At 51.0% G+C, this 15252-nt stretch overlaps 1 protein-coding gene across 1 annotated transcript in view; it reads left to right on the top strand.

The window, feature by feature from the left end:
- LOC120058081 (mannosyl-oligosaccharide 1,2-alpha-mannosidase IB-like) overlaps positions 1-14474 on the top strand; it is a 128967-nt gene extending 114493 nt beyond the window's left edge. The window contains exons 13-15 of the mRNA XM_039006558.1: positions 10360-10366; positions 10930-11070; positions 11320-14474. Of these exons, the coding sequence (XP_038862486.1) occupies positions 10360-10366; positions 10930-11070; positions 11320-11452 (281 nt within the window). The 3' untranslated portion in view covers positions 11453-14474. The remainder of the gene's footprint in view (positions 1-10359; positions 10367-10929; positions 11071-11319) is intronic.
- Positions 14475-15252: the final 778 nt, after the last annotated feature.

Genomic DNA, 15252 nt, shown 5'->3' with positions numbered 1-15252 from the left:
AGAGAGGAGAGAGCGTGAGAAGAGGAGAGAGAGGGTAAGCGATGAGGAGGGAAAGGAGAGACAGTAAAAGGAAAAGGAGAGAGAGTAGAAGGAGAGGAAAGGAGAGAGCGAAGAGTAAAGGAAGAGCGTAAGAGAGAAGAGAAAAGGAGAGAGCGACATAAAAGAGAGGAGAAGAAGGAGAGAGCTAAAAGAGCGGAGAATAAAGGAGAGAGCGTAAGAGGGAGGAGAGGAAAGGAGAGAGCGTAGAGAGAGGAGGAAAGGAGAGAGCGTAGAGGAGAAGGAGAGAGCGTAAGAGGAGAAGGGAGAGAGCGTCAGAGGAGAGAGGAGAGAGCGTAAGAGGAGAGGAGGAGAGAGCGTAAGAGGAGAGGAGGAGAGAGCGTAAGAGGAGGAGGAGAGAGCGTAAGAGGAGAGAGCGTAAGAGAGAGCGTAAGAAGAGAGAGCGTAAGAAGAGGAGGAGAGAGCGTAAGAGAGGAGGAGAGAGCGTAAGAAGAGGAGGAGAGAGCGTAAGAGAGGAGGAGAGAGCGTAAGAGAGAGGAGAGAGCGTAAAAGAGAGGAAGAGAGCATAAGAGAGAGGAGGAGAGAGCGTAAGAGGAGGAGGAGAGAGCGTAAGAGAGAGGAGGAGAGAGCGTAAGAGGAGGAGGAGAGAGGGAAGAGGAGGGAGAGAGCGTGAAGAGGAGGAGAGAGCGTAAGAAGAGGAGGAGAGAGCGGTGAGAGAGGAGGAGAGAGCGTAAGAAGAGGAGGAGAGAGCGTAAGAGGAGGAGACGAGTAAGAGAGGAGGGAGAGAGCGTAAGAGCGAGGAGAGAGCGTAAGAGGAGGAGAGAGCGTAAGAGGAGGAGAGGCGTAGAGGAGGAGAGGCGTAAGAGGAGAGGAGAGCGTAAGAGAGGGAGGAGGGAAAGGAAAGAGCATAAGAGGACGACAGGAAGGAGAGAGCGTAAGAGAAACGATAGGAAAGGAGAGCGTAAGAAAGAGGAGAGGTAAGGAGAGAGCGTAAGAGAGAGGAGAGGGTAAGAGGAGGAGAGGAAAGGAGAGAGCGTAAGAGGAGGAGGAGAGAGCGTAAGAGGAGGAGAGAGTAAGAGGGGGGAAGAGAGGAAAGGAAAGCGCGTAAGAGAGGAGGAGAGAGCGTAAGAGAGGAGGAGAGAGCGTAAGAGAGGAGAGAGCGTAAGAGGAGGAGAGAGCGTAAGAGGAGGAGAGAGCGTATAAGGAGGAGAGAGCGTAAGAGAGGAGAGAGGTCAGAGGAGGACAGAGAGCGTAAGAGGAGAGAGTGCGTAAAAGAGGAGAGGAGAGAGTAAGAGAGGGAGGAGAATAGGAAGGAAAGAGCATAAGAGGAGCACAGGAAGGAGAGAGCGTAAGAGAGAACGATAGGAAAGGAGAGCGTAAGAAAGAGGAGAGGAAAGGAGAGAGCGTAAGAGAGAGAGAGGGTAGAGGAGGAGAAGAAAGGAGGAGAGCGTAAGAGAGTGGAGGAGAGGGTAGGGGAGGAGAGGTAAGGGAAGAGAGGAAAGGAGAGAGGGAAGAGAGAAGAGGAGAGGAGAGAGCGTAAGAGAGAGGAGGAGAGGAAAGGAGAGAGCGAAGAGAGAGGAGAGAAAGAGAGACAGTAAGAGGAAAGGAGAGAGAGAAGAGAGGAAAGGAGAGAGAGAAGAGAGGAAAGGAGAGAGAGTAAAGGAAAGGAGAGAGAGTAAAGAGGGGAGAAGAGAGGAAAGGAGAGAGGGAAGAGAGTGGAGAGAAGGAAAGGAGAAGAACGTAAGAGGAGGAGGAGAGGAAAGGAGAGAGGAAAGGAGAGAGAGTAAGAAGAGGAGGAAGGAGAGGAGCGTAAGAGGAAAGGAGAGAGGTAAGAGAGGAGAGAAAGGAGAGAGCGTAAGAGAGTAGGGAAGAGGAAAGGAGAGAAGTAGAGAGTAGAGAGAGGAGAGGAAAGAGAGAGAGGAAAGGAGAGCGTAAGAGGAGGAGGAGAGAGCGTAAGGAGAGGAGGAGAGAGCGTAAGAGAAGGAGGAGAGAGCGTAAGAGAGGAGGAGAGAGCGTAAGAGAAGAGGAGAGAGCGTAAGAGAGGGGGGAGGAAGGGGAGAGAGCGTAAGAGGAGAGGAAAGGAGAGGACAGTAAAAGGAAGGAGAGAGAGTAAGAGATGAGAGGAAAAGGAAGACAGTAAAAGGAAAGGAGAGAGAGTAAGAGGAGAGGAAAGGAGAGAGAGTAAGAGAAAGGAAAGAGCGTAAGAGAGAAGAGGAAAGGAGAGAGCGTAAGAGGAGGAGAGGAGAGGAAAGAGCATAAGATAGAGGAGAGGAAAGGAGGGAGCGTAAGAAAGAGGAGAGGAAAGGAGAGAGCGTAAGAGGAGGAGGAGAGAGCGTAAGAAAGAGGAGGAGAGAGCGTAAGAGAGAGGAGGAGAAGCGTAAGAGGAGAGGAGAGAGCGTAAGAGGAGGAGGAGAGAGCGTAAGAGGAGGAGGAGAGAGCGTAAGAGGAGGAGGAGAGGTAAGAGAGAGAGCGTAAGAAGAGGAGAGAGAGCGTAAGAAGAGGACAAGGAGAGAGCGTAAGAGAGGAGGAGAGGAGCGTAAGAGGAGGAGAGAGCGGTAAGAGAGAGGAGAGAGCGTAGAGAATGAGAGGAAGAGAGATGAGAGAAAGGAGGAGAGGCGTAAGAGGAGGAGGAGAGAGGTAAGAGGAGGGAGCAGAGAGGGTAAGAGGAGGAGGAGAAGAGCGTGAGAAGAGGAGGAGAGAGCGTAAGAAGAGGAGGAGAGAGCGTGAGAGAGGAGGAGAGAGCGTAAGAAGAGGAGGAGAGAGCGTAAGAGAGAGGAGAGAGAGCGTAAGAGGAGGAGAGAGCGTAAGAGGAGGAGAGAGCGTAAGAGAGGAGGAGAGAGCGTAAGAGAGGAGGAGAGAGGAAGAGAGGAGGAGAGAGGAAGAGAGAGCATAAAAGAGAGGAAGAGAGCATAAAAGCGAGGAGGAGAGAGGAGAGATAAGAAGAGGAGAGAGCGTAAGAGGAGGAGGAGGAGCGTAAGAGAGGAGCAGAGAGGGTAAGAGAGAGGAGAGAGCGTGAGAAGAGGAGGAGAGAGCGTAAGAAGAGGAGGAGAGAGCGTGAGAAGGGAGGAGAGAGCGTAAGAAGAGAGGAGAAGAGCGTAAGAAGAGGAGGAGAGAGCGTAAGAGAGGGAGGAGAGAGCTAGAGAGGAGGAGAGGCAGTAAGAGGAGAGAGGAGAGGCTAAGAGGAAGGAGAGGCGTAAGGAGAGGCGTAAGAGGAGAGCGTAAGAGAGAGGAGGGAGGAAGAGGCGTAAGAGGAGAAGGCGTAAGAGGGAGTGCGAAGAGGAGGAGGAGAGAGGTAAGAGGAGAGGCGTAAGAGGAGAGGAAGAGAGCGTAAGAGGAGAGGAGTAGAGAGGAGGAGGAGAGAGAGAAGAGGAGAGAGCGTAAGAGGAGGAGGAGAGGGAAGAGAGGAGGAGAGAGCGTACGAGGAGGAGGAGAGAGCGTAAGAGGAGGAGAGAGCGTAAAAGAGAGGAGGAGAGAGCGTAAAAGAGAGGAGGAGAGAGCGTAAAAGAGGAGGAGAGAGCGTAAGAGAGGAGGAAAGAGCGTAAGAGAGAGGAGGACAGAGCATAAGAGAGGAAAGGAGAGTGTGAGAGGGGAGGAGAGGAGAGAGCGTAAGATAGAGGAGAGGAAAGGAGAGAGCGTAAGAGAGGAGAGAGCGTAAGAAAGAGGAGGAGAGGAAAGGAGACAGTAAAAGGAAAGGAGAGAGCGTAAGAGAGAGGAGAGAGAGCGTAAGAGGAGGAGGAGAGTGCGTAAGAGAGGAGAGGAGAACGAGGAGCGTAAGAGAGGAGAGGAGAGGCGAAGAGGAGGAGAGAGGCGTAAGGGAGGAGGAGAGGGAGAGCGGAGGAGGAGAGGGTAAGAGGAGAGGAGTAAGAGGAGGAGAGAGAAGAGGAGAGGAGAGTGCGTAAGAGGAGGAGGAGGAGAGTGCGTAAGAGGAGGAGGAGGAGAGTGCGTAAGAGGAGGAGGAGGAGAGGGAAGAGGAGACGAGGGAAAGAGGAAGAAGGAGAGAGCGTAGAAGGAGAGGAGAGAGACGTAAGAGGAAGAGGAGAAGCGTAAGAGAGGAGGAGAGAGGGTAAGAGGAGAGGAAGAGAGCGTAAAGAGAGGAGAGAGAGGGTAAGAGGGGAGAGAGGCGTAAGAAGAGGAGGAGAGGAGCGTAAGAGATGAGAGAAGGAGAGACAGTAAAAAGGAAAGGAGAGAGAGTAAGAGGAGGGAAAGGAGGAGAGTAAGAGTAAAGGAAAGAGCGTAAGAGAGAAGAGAAAAGGAGAGAGCGTAAAAGAGAGGAGAGAAAGGAGAGAGCATAAAAGAAGAGGAGAAGAAGGAGAGAGCGTAAGAGAGGAGGAGAGGAAAGGAGAGTGCGTAAGAGGAGGAGGAGGAGAGTGCGTAAGAGGAGGAGGAGAGAGCGTAAGAGGAGGAGGAGAGTGCGTAAGAGGAGGAGGAGAGAGCGTAAGAGGAGGAGGAGAGAGAGCGTAAGAAGAGAGCGTAAGAAGAGGAGAGAGGTAGAAGAGGGAGAAGACGTAAGAGGAGGAGAGAGCGTAAGAGGAGGAGAGAGCGAAGAGAGAGGAGAGAGCGTAAAAGAGAGGAAGAGAGCATGAGAAAGGAGGGAGAGCGTAAGAGAGAGGAGGAGAGAGGTAAGAGGAGGGGCAGAGAGGAGTAAGAGGAGGAGGAGAGAGGTGAGAAGAGGAGGAGAGAGCGTAAGAAGAGGAGGAGAGAGCGTGAGAAGAGGAGGAGAGGCGTAAGAGAGGGAGGAGAGAGCGTAAGAGAGAGAGGAGAGAGGGTAAGAGAGGAGGAGAGAGCGTAAGAAGAGGAGGAGAGAGCGTAAGAAGAGGAGGAGAGAGCGTAAGAGGAGGAGGAGAGAGCGTAAGAGAGAGCATAAGAGAGAGGAGAGAGCGTAAAAGAGAGGAGAGAGCGTAAGAGGAGGAGGAGAGAGGGTAAGAGGAGGGAGAGAGCGTAAGAAGAGGAGAGAGGGTAAGGGGAGGAGAGGGTAAGAGGAGGAGGAGAGAGCGTAAGAAGAGGAGGAGAGAGCGTAAGAAGAGGAGGAGAGAGCGTAAGAAGAGGAGGAGAGAGCGTAAGAAGAGGAGGAGAGAGCGTAAGAGGAGGAGAGAGCATAAGAGAGGAGAGAGCATAAGAGAGGAGAGCATAAGAGAGAGGAGAGTGCGTAAGAGGAGGAAGAGGAGAGTGCGTAAGAGGAGAGGAGAGAGCGTAAGAGAAGAGGAAGAGAGAGGGTAAGAGGAAGAGAGAGGGTAAGAGGAGAGAGGAGGAAGAGGAAGAGAGAGGGAAGAGGAGGAGAGAGCGTAAGAGGAGGAGGAGAGAGCGTAAGAGAGGAGGAAAGAGCGTAAGAGAGGAGGAGAGTGCATAAGAGGAGGAGGAGAGTGCATAAGAGGAGGAGGAGAGTGCATAAGAGGAGGAGGAGAGAGCATAAGGAGGAGGAGAGAGCGTAAGAGGAGGAGGAGAGAGCGTAAGAGGAGAAGGAGAGAGCGTAATAGAGAGAAGGAGAGAGCGTAAGAGAAGAGGAGAGAGGTAAGAGGAGTGAGAATTTGTCCTCTTACGCTCTCTCCTTCTCCTCTTACGCTCTCTCCTTCTCCTCTTACGCTCTCTCCTTCTCCTCTTACGCTCTCTCCTTCCTCCTCTTACGCTCTCTCCTCTCCTTTCCTCTCTTCTCTTTTACGCTCTCTCCTTTTCTCTTCTCTCTTACGCTCTTTCCTTTACTCTTACTCTCTCTCCTTTCCTCTCCTCTTACTCTCTCTCCTTTCCTTTTACTGTCTCTCCTTTCCTCTCATCTCTTACTCTCTCTCCTTTCCTTTTACTGTCTCTCCTTTCCTCTCATCTCTTACGCTCTCTCCTCCTCCTCTTACGCTCTCTCCTCCTCCTCTTACGCTCTCTCCTCCTCCTCTTACGCTCTCTCCTCCTCCTCTTACGCTCTCTCCTCCTCCTCTTACGCTCTCTCCTCCTCCTCTTACGCTCTCCTTTCCTCTCTCCTTTCCTCTCCTCCTCACTCTTACATTCTCTCCTTTCCTCTTCTCCACTCTCTTACGCTCTCTCCTTTCCTCTCCTACTCTTGCTCTCTCCTTTCCTCTTACGCTCTCTCCTTTCCTCTTACGCTCTCTCTCCTCTCTCTTACGCTCTCTCCTTTCCTTTTACTGTCTCCTTTCCTCTCCTCCTCTCTCTTACGCTCTCTCCTTTCCTCTCCTCTCTCTTACGCTCTCTCCTCTCCTCCTCTCTCTTACGCTCTCTCCTTTCCTCTCTTCTCCTCTTACCCTCTCCTCCCCTTACCCTCTCCTCCACTCTCTTACGCTCCCTCCTTTCTTCTCCTCCTCTTACCCTCTCCTCTCTCTTACGCTCTCTCCTTACCTCTCCTCTTTCTTACGCTCTCCTTTCCTATCGTTCTCTCTTACGCTCTCTCCTTTCCTGTCGTCCTCTTATGCTCTTTCCTTTCCTCTCCTCCCCTCTCTTACGCTCTCCTCTCCTCTCTCTCCTCTGACGCTCTCTCTCCTCCTCTGACGCTCTCTCTCCTCCTCTGACGCTCTCTCTCCTCCTCTGACGCTCTCTCCTCCTCTGACGCTCTCTCCTCCTCTGACGCTCTCTCCTCCTCTTACGCTCTCTCCTCCTCTTACGCTCTCTCCTCCTCTTACGCTCTCTCCTCCTCTTACGCTCTCTCCTCCTCTCTTACGCTCTCTCCTCTCTCCTCTCTTCTCCTCTTACCCTCTCCTCCCCTTACCCTCTCCTCCACTCTCTTACGCTCTCTCCTTTCTTCTCCTCCTCTTACCCTCTCCTCTCTCTTACGCTCTCTCCTTACCTCTCCTCTTTCTTACGCTCTCCTTTCCTATCGTTCTCTCTTACGCTCTCTCCTTTCCTGTCGTCCTCTTATGCTCTTTCCTTTCCTCTCCTCCCCTCTCTTACGCTCTCCTCTCCTCTTACGCTCTCTACTCCTCTTACGCTCTCTCCTCCTCTTACGCTCTCTCCTCCTCTTACACTCTCTCCTCCTCTTACGCTCTCTCCTCCTCTTACGCTCTCTCCTCCTCTTACGCTCTCTCCTCCTCTTACGCTCTCTCCTCCTCTTACGCTCTCTCCTCCTCTCTTACGCTCTCTCCTCCTCTCTTACGCTCTCTCCTCTCCTCTCTTCTCCTCTTACCCTCTCCTCCCCTTACCCTCTCCTCCACTCTCTTACGCTCTCTCCTTTCTTCTCCTCCTCTTACCCTCTCCTCTCTCTTACGCTCTCTCCTTACCTCTCCTCTTTCTTACGCTCTCCTTTCCTATCGTTCTCTCTTACGCTCTCTCCTTTCCTGTCGTCCTCTTATGCTCTTTCCTTTCCTCTCCTCCCCTCTCTTACGCTCTCCTCTCCTCTTACGCTCTCTCCTCCTCTTACGCTCTCTCCTCCTCTTACGCTCTCTCCTCCTCTTACGCTCTCTCCTCCTCTTACGCTCTCTCCTCCTCTCTTACGCTCTCTCCTCCTCTTCTTACGCTCTCTCCTCCTCTTCTTACGCTCTCTCCTCCTCTTCTCACGCTCTCTCCTCCTCTTCTTACGCTCTCTCCTCCTCTTCTCACGCTCTCTCCTCCTCCTCTTACCCTCTCTGCTCCTACTCTTACGCTCTCTCCTCCTACTCTTACGCTCTCTCCTCCTCCTCTTACGCTCTCTCCTCCTTTCTCTCATGCTCTCTTCCTCTCTTTTACGCTCTCTCTTCCTCTCTTTTACGCTCTCTCCTCCTCTCTTACGCTCTCTCCTCCTCTCTTACGCTCTCTCCTCCTCTCTTACGCTCTCTCCTCCTCTTCTTACGCTCTCTCCTCTTCTTACGCTCTCTTCTTACGCTCTCTTCTTACGCTCTCTCCTCCTCCTCTTACGCTCTCTCCTCCTCCTCTTACGCTCTCTCCTCCTCCTCTTACGCTCTCTCCTTCTCCTCTTACGCTCTCTCCTTCTCCTCTTACGCTCTCTCCTTCTCCTCTTACGCTCTCTCCTTTCCTCTCCTCCTCTCTTACGCTCTCTCCTTTCCTCTCCTCCTCTCTTACGCTCTCTCCTTTCTTCTCCTCTCTTTTATGCTCTCTCCTTTCTTCTCCTCTCTTTTACGCTCTCTCCTTTTCTCTTCTCTCTTACGCTCTTTCCTTTACTCTTACTCTCTCTCCTTTCCTCTCCTCTTACTCTCTCTCCTTTCCTTTTACTGTCTCTCCTTTCCTCTCATCTCTTACGCTCTCTCCTCCTCTTCTCACGCTCTCTCCTCCTCTTCTTACGCTCTCTCCTCCTCTTCTCACGCTCTCTCCTCCTCCTCTTACCCTCTCTCCTCCTCCTCTTACGCTCTCTCCTCCTCCTCTTACGCTCTCTCCTCCTCCTCTTACGCTCTCTCCTCCTCCTCTTACGCTCTCTCCTTCTCCTCTTACGCTCTCTCCTCCTCCTCTTACGCTCTCTCCTTTCCTCTCTTCTCTTTTACGCTCTCTCCTTTTCTCTTCTCTCTTACGCTCTTTCCTTTACTCTTACTCTCTCTCCTTTCCTCTCCTCTTACTCTCTCTCCTTTCCTTTTACTGTCTCTCCTTTCCTCTCATCTCTTACTCTCTCTCCTTTCCTTTTACTGTCTCTCCTTTCCTCTCATCTCTTACGCTCTCTCCTCCTCCTCTTACGCTCTCTCCTCCTCCTCTTACGCTCTCTCCTCCTCCTCTTACGCTCTCTCCTCCTCCTCTTACGCTCTCTCCTCCTCCTCTTACGCTCTCTCCTCCTCCTCTTACGCTCTCCTTTCCTCTCTCCTTTCCTCTCCTCCTCACTCTTACATTCTCTCCTTTCCTCTTCTCCACTCTCTTACGCTCTCTCCTTTCCTCTCCTCTCTTACGCTCTCTCCTTTCCTCTTACTCTCTCTCCTTTCCTCTTACTCTCTCTCCTTTCCTCTCCTCTTACTCTCTCTCCTTTCCTTTTACTGTCTCTCCTTTTCTCTCCTCTCTCTTACGCTCTCTCCTTTCCTCTCCTCCTCTCTCTTACGCTCTCTCCTCTCCTCCTCTCTCTTACGCTCTCTCCTTTCCTCTCTTCTCCTCTTACCCTCTCCTCCCCTTACCCTCTCCTCCACTCTCTTACGCTCCCTCCTTTCTTCTCCTCCTCTTACCCTCTCCTCTCTCTTACGCTCTCTCCTTACCTCTCCTCTTTCTTACGCTCTCCTTTCCTATCGTTCTCTCTTACGCTCTCTCCTTTCCTGTCGTCCTCTTATGCTCTTTCCTTTCCTCTCCTCCCCTCTCTTACGCTCTCCTCTCCTCTTACGCTCTCTCCTCCTCTTACGCTCTCTCCTCCTCTTACGCTCTCTCCTCCTCTTACGCTCTCTCCTCCTCTTACGCTCTCTCCTCCTCTTACGCTCTCTCCTCCTCTTACGCTCTCTCCTCCTCTCTTACGCTCTCTCCTCTCCTCTCTTACGCTCTCTCCTCTCCTCTCTTCTCCTCTTACCCTCTCCTCCCCTTACCCTCTCCTCCACTCTCTTACGCTCTCTCCTTTCTTCTCCTCCTCTTACCCTCTCCTCTCTCTTACGCTCTCTCCTTACCTCTCCTCTTTCTTACGCTCTCCTTTCCTATCGTTCTCTCTCTTACGCTCTCTCCTTTCCTGTCGTCCTCTTATGCTCTCTCCTTTCCTCTCCTCCCCTCTCTTACTCTCTCCTCTCCTCTTACGCTCTCTCCTCCTCTTACGCTCTCTCCTCCTCTTACGCTCTCTCCTCCTCTTACGCTCTCTCCTCCTCTTACGCTCTCTCCTCCTCTTACGCTCTCTCCTCCTCTTACGCTCTCTCCTCCTCTTACGCTCTCTCCTCCTCTTACGCTCTCTCCTCCTCTCTCTTACGCTCTCTCCTCCTCTCTCTTACGCTCTCTCCTCCTCTCTCTTACGCTCTTCCTTTCCTCTCTTACCCCTCCCTGCTTCCCTCCCTCTCTACCTCTTTCTGCCCCTGTCTCGTTCTCTTTCTCCCCTTGTGATGAAAATCACCTGACAGTTCTATACAGTTTGATCTCCCTACCTGTCTCTAGTGCTCCTACACCATCACATCAGCTCACGTTTGATGTCACACACACTACTATTTTACCTGAGGCTCTGTGTAGTAGGCAGCTTACCTTCCTAAGTCCTAAGCTTGACCATTAGTGAGAACATCTAAGATCATTGTCTAGGGGCAACTTCATCCTATTTGGTCTAAGCGTGTGCGAGTCATGTGTGTTGAGGTTTGTTGGCCCAGCTGTTGTAGTGCACGGCCCTGTGAAATGAGCCCAGTAGAGAGCAGCTGTACACACACACACACACACACACCCTTCTCCTCCAGGTAGAAGAGAAACAGACTCTTTATTAACCCAGATGGTATTAGGACTGGATTCTAGTTCAGGTGTGCATGTGGCTGGGTAGTTGTGATGTGCATATGTGGTTGTGCCTAGGCCTGAAGTACAGAGGCAGTCTAGGACGCTATGTGTGTGTGTTCAGAAGGACAAACGCACACACACATCGGATGCGGTGGTCCATGAAAAATTAAAAATAGTTCCATCTCCTGAGAGATTCTGCTGACAGCTACTGACTAATAGAGGGACATTAAGAGAGAACAAGACAAGTACCGATAGAGAGGGAGAGAGACACTGTGTCAATTAACAGATCCACCATCTTTACCCTCCTTTGAATTACACCTGATGCGGTGCAGAGGGAAGAAGAGATTTAAAAAAGAACTGATTAACTCTGTCTGGACACTTGAGAAAATAAATACTCTGTGCATTGTAAAATCACAGCTCTAACGCTTTGACTGAGGTCACAGACGGAGACATTCCCTTCAAATCTCAATTACAACAAAGCGATTTGAAATCAAATGTTATTCATCACATACCTAGTTTAGACTAGAGTGGTGATGGATAGAATGTCTCCTCCAACCCTTAAACACAGTGTTTTAATGGGATAAGAGTCTACCCATCTCCTGACTAAATTATAAATGACTGTAATGTAAATGTGTGGTAATTAAGTGCTGCTCTCGGTCTCCTCCTCCAGGCCATTGATAAGTACTGCAGGGTCAGCGGTGGGTTCTCTGGGGTCAAGGACGTCTACTCGTCCAACCCAACCTACGACGATGTCCAGCAGAGCTTCTTCCTGGCCGAGACGCTCAAGTAAGTCTTCCGCCATTTGCTGCTCCTTTACTGCTCCTCTGTGTACTGTTCATTCACATCCAGTTGGTATGAGATGGGGATGTCCTGGCAGCCCCCAGAATGCACTGGAACTGTGTGCTCTGCTCCCCCCCTGCTGGTCGCTCTGCTTGTTGCTGTTCACAAATACTACTACAGCACTGATGAACAGAATATAGCAGCTGAAAATTGTCTGCTCTCCCTCCTCTTTACCCCTCCCTCTCTCGTCTCCAGGTATCTGTACCTGTTGTTCTCCAGTGATGAGCTGATGCCTTTGGAGAGCTGGGTGTTCAACACGGAGGCCCACCCCCTGCCGGTACTGCACCTTGCCAACCTCACCCTCCCAGGGAGCCAGGCCCAGCGGTAGAGACCAGGGGGCCTCCAGACCTCCAGGGGGCCACAGCGGCCCTGTCTGCCTCCATCTCTCCCTCTCACTGCTACAGACAGCAGAAGGAGAGAGCTCAGACCACTGCAGAGTGGAGGGCACTGAAACAATAGCCTTTCTCGCTCTTCTTTAATTCTCTGGCTCGTACTCTTTCTATAGCTCTCTCTGCTTCTCGTCAGGACAGAGGGTGCGTTCGACTTTTGTGATTGGCTGGGAAGTCCTCCTATTCGTCGTTACTTTTTTTGTTGAAACACAGAGCCACAATCAGGAAGCTTGATTGTTTTGGCCAAACTGTCTCATAATGGACGCACACAGGAGCAAGACAGTGTGTACCAACAAACAGACAGATGGACCTTCCTCTGAAGGGATGTGTATGTTTCAGACAGACTGACAGTCAAACCGAAGACTATGGGGTTTGTTTTCTTTTGTCATTTTGTGTCCTGGACGCTGATTGGCGGGGACACGGCAGACTGCGACCGTCCTAGTACTTCTGCCATTTCCTGTTTACTGTCTTACTCTGAACTTTGACCTGGAACTGTATCAGTGTCACTTTGTGGACGGGAGCAACGGCTTCATGCCTACCCTTCTGGAACCTTTGAAAAGTGGACCGGTGATATGGACCTATTTTCCATAGCATTCTCTATGCTACATTCTGCCGTTTCTGTATACTTTCTCCTCTTTTGTCTCTTTCTGTCACACTCTCTCTCGCTCTGTATCTCCCTCTCCTTCCATCTCTTATGATTAGCAGGTGACGTAGCTTAGCCTGGCCTCATGCTGTTGCTGCTATTCAACCGATGCTGCATCTCTACCTTGTCTTACCACCATTCCAACTCCCTCCATCTTCTCTTTCTTGTCATTCTTCTTCACTTCTCCAATCACGCCTTTCTAGACTGGTAAACTTCCGTTCCTGTCTTTTCCATAAATCACCACCACTCCACAGGCAGATTGGGACAAGGCTTGTTTTGGCAGTGTTTTCTGTCTGCTGATTAAATGGCCCCTATAGATAAATTGTTATGCACTTTGTTGTTTGTATTACTAAGAGGGAAAAGAGTTACACCACTGTCGGAGCTGAAGACACAAAGCCCCCCATTTATAATCTCTGTGTCTTTGACAAGGACCCATAGTGTTGCACTGCCACTGATGGGGAGGGCCTGGAGTTCTTACTGTTTAGGAACAACTCCTCACCCTGCTGATAGGATCCTACCCAAACTGTTTCTTGTTCTTATCCTAATCACCACTCTCAAATTAGGACTTGGCCTCAGTCACCTGTGCAATGAGTGTAATGAGTGTATGTGTATTCTCTATGGACTTGTGTGTTCTAAATTGATCTATTGTGTTTTGTGTGAATGTGGTTCCTGCAACAGTAGATGGAACGCTAGGAAGTCTGCTGTGTTCAGTGATGAATCTGTGATTGGTGTGTTGATGTGGATGGGGAGGGGAATACTTTAGGTTTAGGGGGCTGAAGGTAACACTAGGAAATAGAACGGTACCTTGCAAGAAATAACATTTTTGTTGGACCTACACATTAATTTAAAGCCTTATCAAGTGTTACTATGTGATGCCTTTCTCCAATACTGTGCTTTTTCATTATAATTTTTTTACAAAAAGTTATTCATACACCAGTTCCTTTTCTATGAGCCACCCTGCTGTCCCTCTAGCAGAGCCACCCTGCTGTCCCTCTAGCAGAGCCACGCTGCTGTCCCTCTAGCAGAGCCACCCTGCTGTCCCTCTAGCAGAGCCACGCTGCTGTCCCTCTAGCAGAGCCACCCTGCTGTCCCTCTAGCGGAGCCACCCTGCTGTCCCTCTAGCAGAGCCACGCTGCTGTCCCTCTAGCGGAGCCACGCTGCTGTCCCTCTAGCAGAGCCACGCTGCTGTCCCTCTAGCAGAGCCACGCTGCTGTCCCTCTAGCGGAGCCACCCTGCTGTCCCTCTAGCGGAGCCACCCTGCTGTCCCTCTAGCGGAGCCACCCTGCTGTCCCTCTAGCGGAGCCACCCTGCTGTCCCTCTAGCGGAGCCACCCTGCTGTCCCTCTAGCGGAGCCACCCTGCTGTCCCTCTAGCGGAGCCACCCTGCTGTCCCTCTAGCGGAGCCACCCTGCTGTCCCTCTAGCAGAGCCACCCTGCTGTCCCTCTAGCAGAGCCACCCTGCTGTCCCTCTAGCAGAGCCACCCTGCTGTCCCTCTAGCAGAGCCACCCTGCTGTCCCTCTAGCAGAGCCACCCTGCTGTCCCTCTAGCAGAGCCACCCTGCTGTCCCTCTAGCAGAGCCACCCTGCTGTCCCTCTAGCAGAGCCACCCTGCTGTCCCTCTAGCAGAGCCACCCTGCTGTCCCTCTAGCAGAGCCACCCTGCTGTCCCTCTAGCAGAGCCACCCTGCTGTCCCTCTAGCAGAGCCACCCTGCTGTCCCTCTAGCAGAGCCACCCTGCTGTCCCTCTAGCAGAGCCACGATGATGATGATGGGCTGATCACAGAACCACTCACCTTGCCAATCAATAAAGCCATACAATGTGTGTCTCTGTTTAGCTAATTGGTTGGTTTCTGTCACTCATTTCTCATGTGTTCACTGAGTACCACCTGGCTGCACCTATATAACACCTGTCCCACCATCTCAACATTCCTTTTTACTCTGTCACACCCTTTCTACTCCTTCATATCCCTACAATTTTCTATTTGTCTCTTTCTCTCCAGCTATCCCTCCTCCTGTCCCCATCTGTTGGCAGCTCAGTGTCTCCGTCTCGTGGTGGAGGCAGTAGCAGCAGCCTACTGGTGTAGAACGTTATGAAGTATATGTATCACTGTTCGCCCCCCTGTCCCCACCTTACTCTCTGACATTACTGCTTTCTGTCTGCGGAGGAAGCCCAGGCCTTCTTTGGCGCTGTCAGTCGCCGTGAGGATGTTGATTTTGGGAAAAAAGTGTTCTGTATTTGTATTTTTACTGAACAAAAAAATACATGTAAATATGTTTAAATGAGACACAAATTCAATAAAGATGTTATGAAAAGTGAACAGAATAACTAAAGCGGTGTGTTGGTGATGATTGTTACCTGTTGTTCACTCTGTTCCCTTAACTAATGACGTTTACATGTAGGTGTTAGCTTGCGGTGTTCAGCACCTTTTTACTGTACCTCTTTATAGAAGGTGAAGTCAGGTCTTCTCTTTCAGCTCCTATCCTGAGGGGGCAGTCTTGGTTAACAAAACATCAATCCAACAGCTAAGGCTTAACAATAACGTTTCATTGATTTCGCAGATTTTAAGATCCTATTTCAGACGTTCAACACCAAAACCTTGATCTGATGCTCGGCAGAGATCACTGGTTGGTGTTATAATTCCAGTCCCAAAAGATGAGCACACCTGTGTTCTGTCTCATGGTGCTGCCAGGAAATTAGTTCCACAGTTCAATTCTTTATAAGAGAACTCCTGCACACATCATCTCTATACGTTTAGTGTATTGTCTGATGACGTTGGGTTCTGCGACCTTTTTGCCCCAGTCTTTTTGCCCTGCTTTCCACGTTATCTTAGTAGGAAGACCTACAGTTACAGGGAACAGGTATGTCACAGCCCTGGCATGCAGCCTCTGCCTACAAAACCACCACATGTCACACTGCCCCCTCTCTTCCTCCCGCTTTCTGACGGATGTCTGCTTGGCGCCACTACACTCAACCACCCCTGTTGTTCAAAGCCTAGATTAAGTAATCATGACATGACCGATGTCATGACAACTGGTGTCGATGGAAGACAAGTGATTATACTATTTAATTGAGTCATAAAATGTCAGTGCACAGAGTC

Source organism: Salvelinus namaycush, chromosome 13 (assembly GCF_016432855.1).
Source record: "Salvelinus namaycush isolate Seneca chromosome 13, SaNama_1.0, whole genome shotgun sequence".
In the NCBI taxonomy this organism is placed as follows: Eukaryota; Metazoa; Chordata; class Actinopteri; order Salmoniformes; family Salmonidae; genus Salvelinus; species Salvelinus namaycush.
Note: the sequence above shows the minus strand (reverse complement) of the source record. Positions and strands in the feature narration are given on the sequence as shown.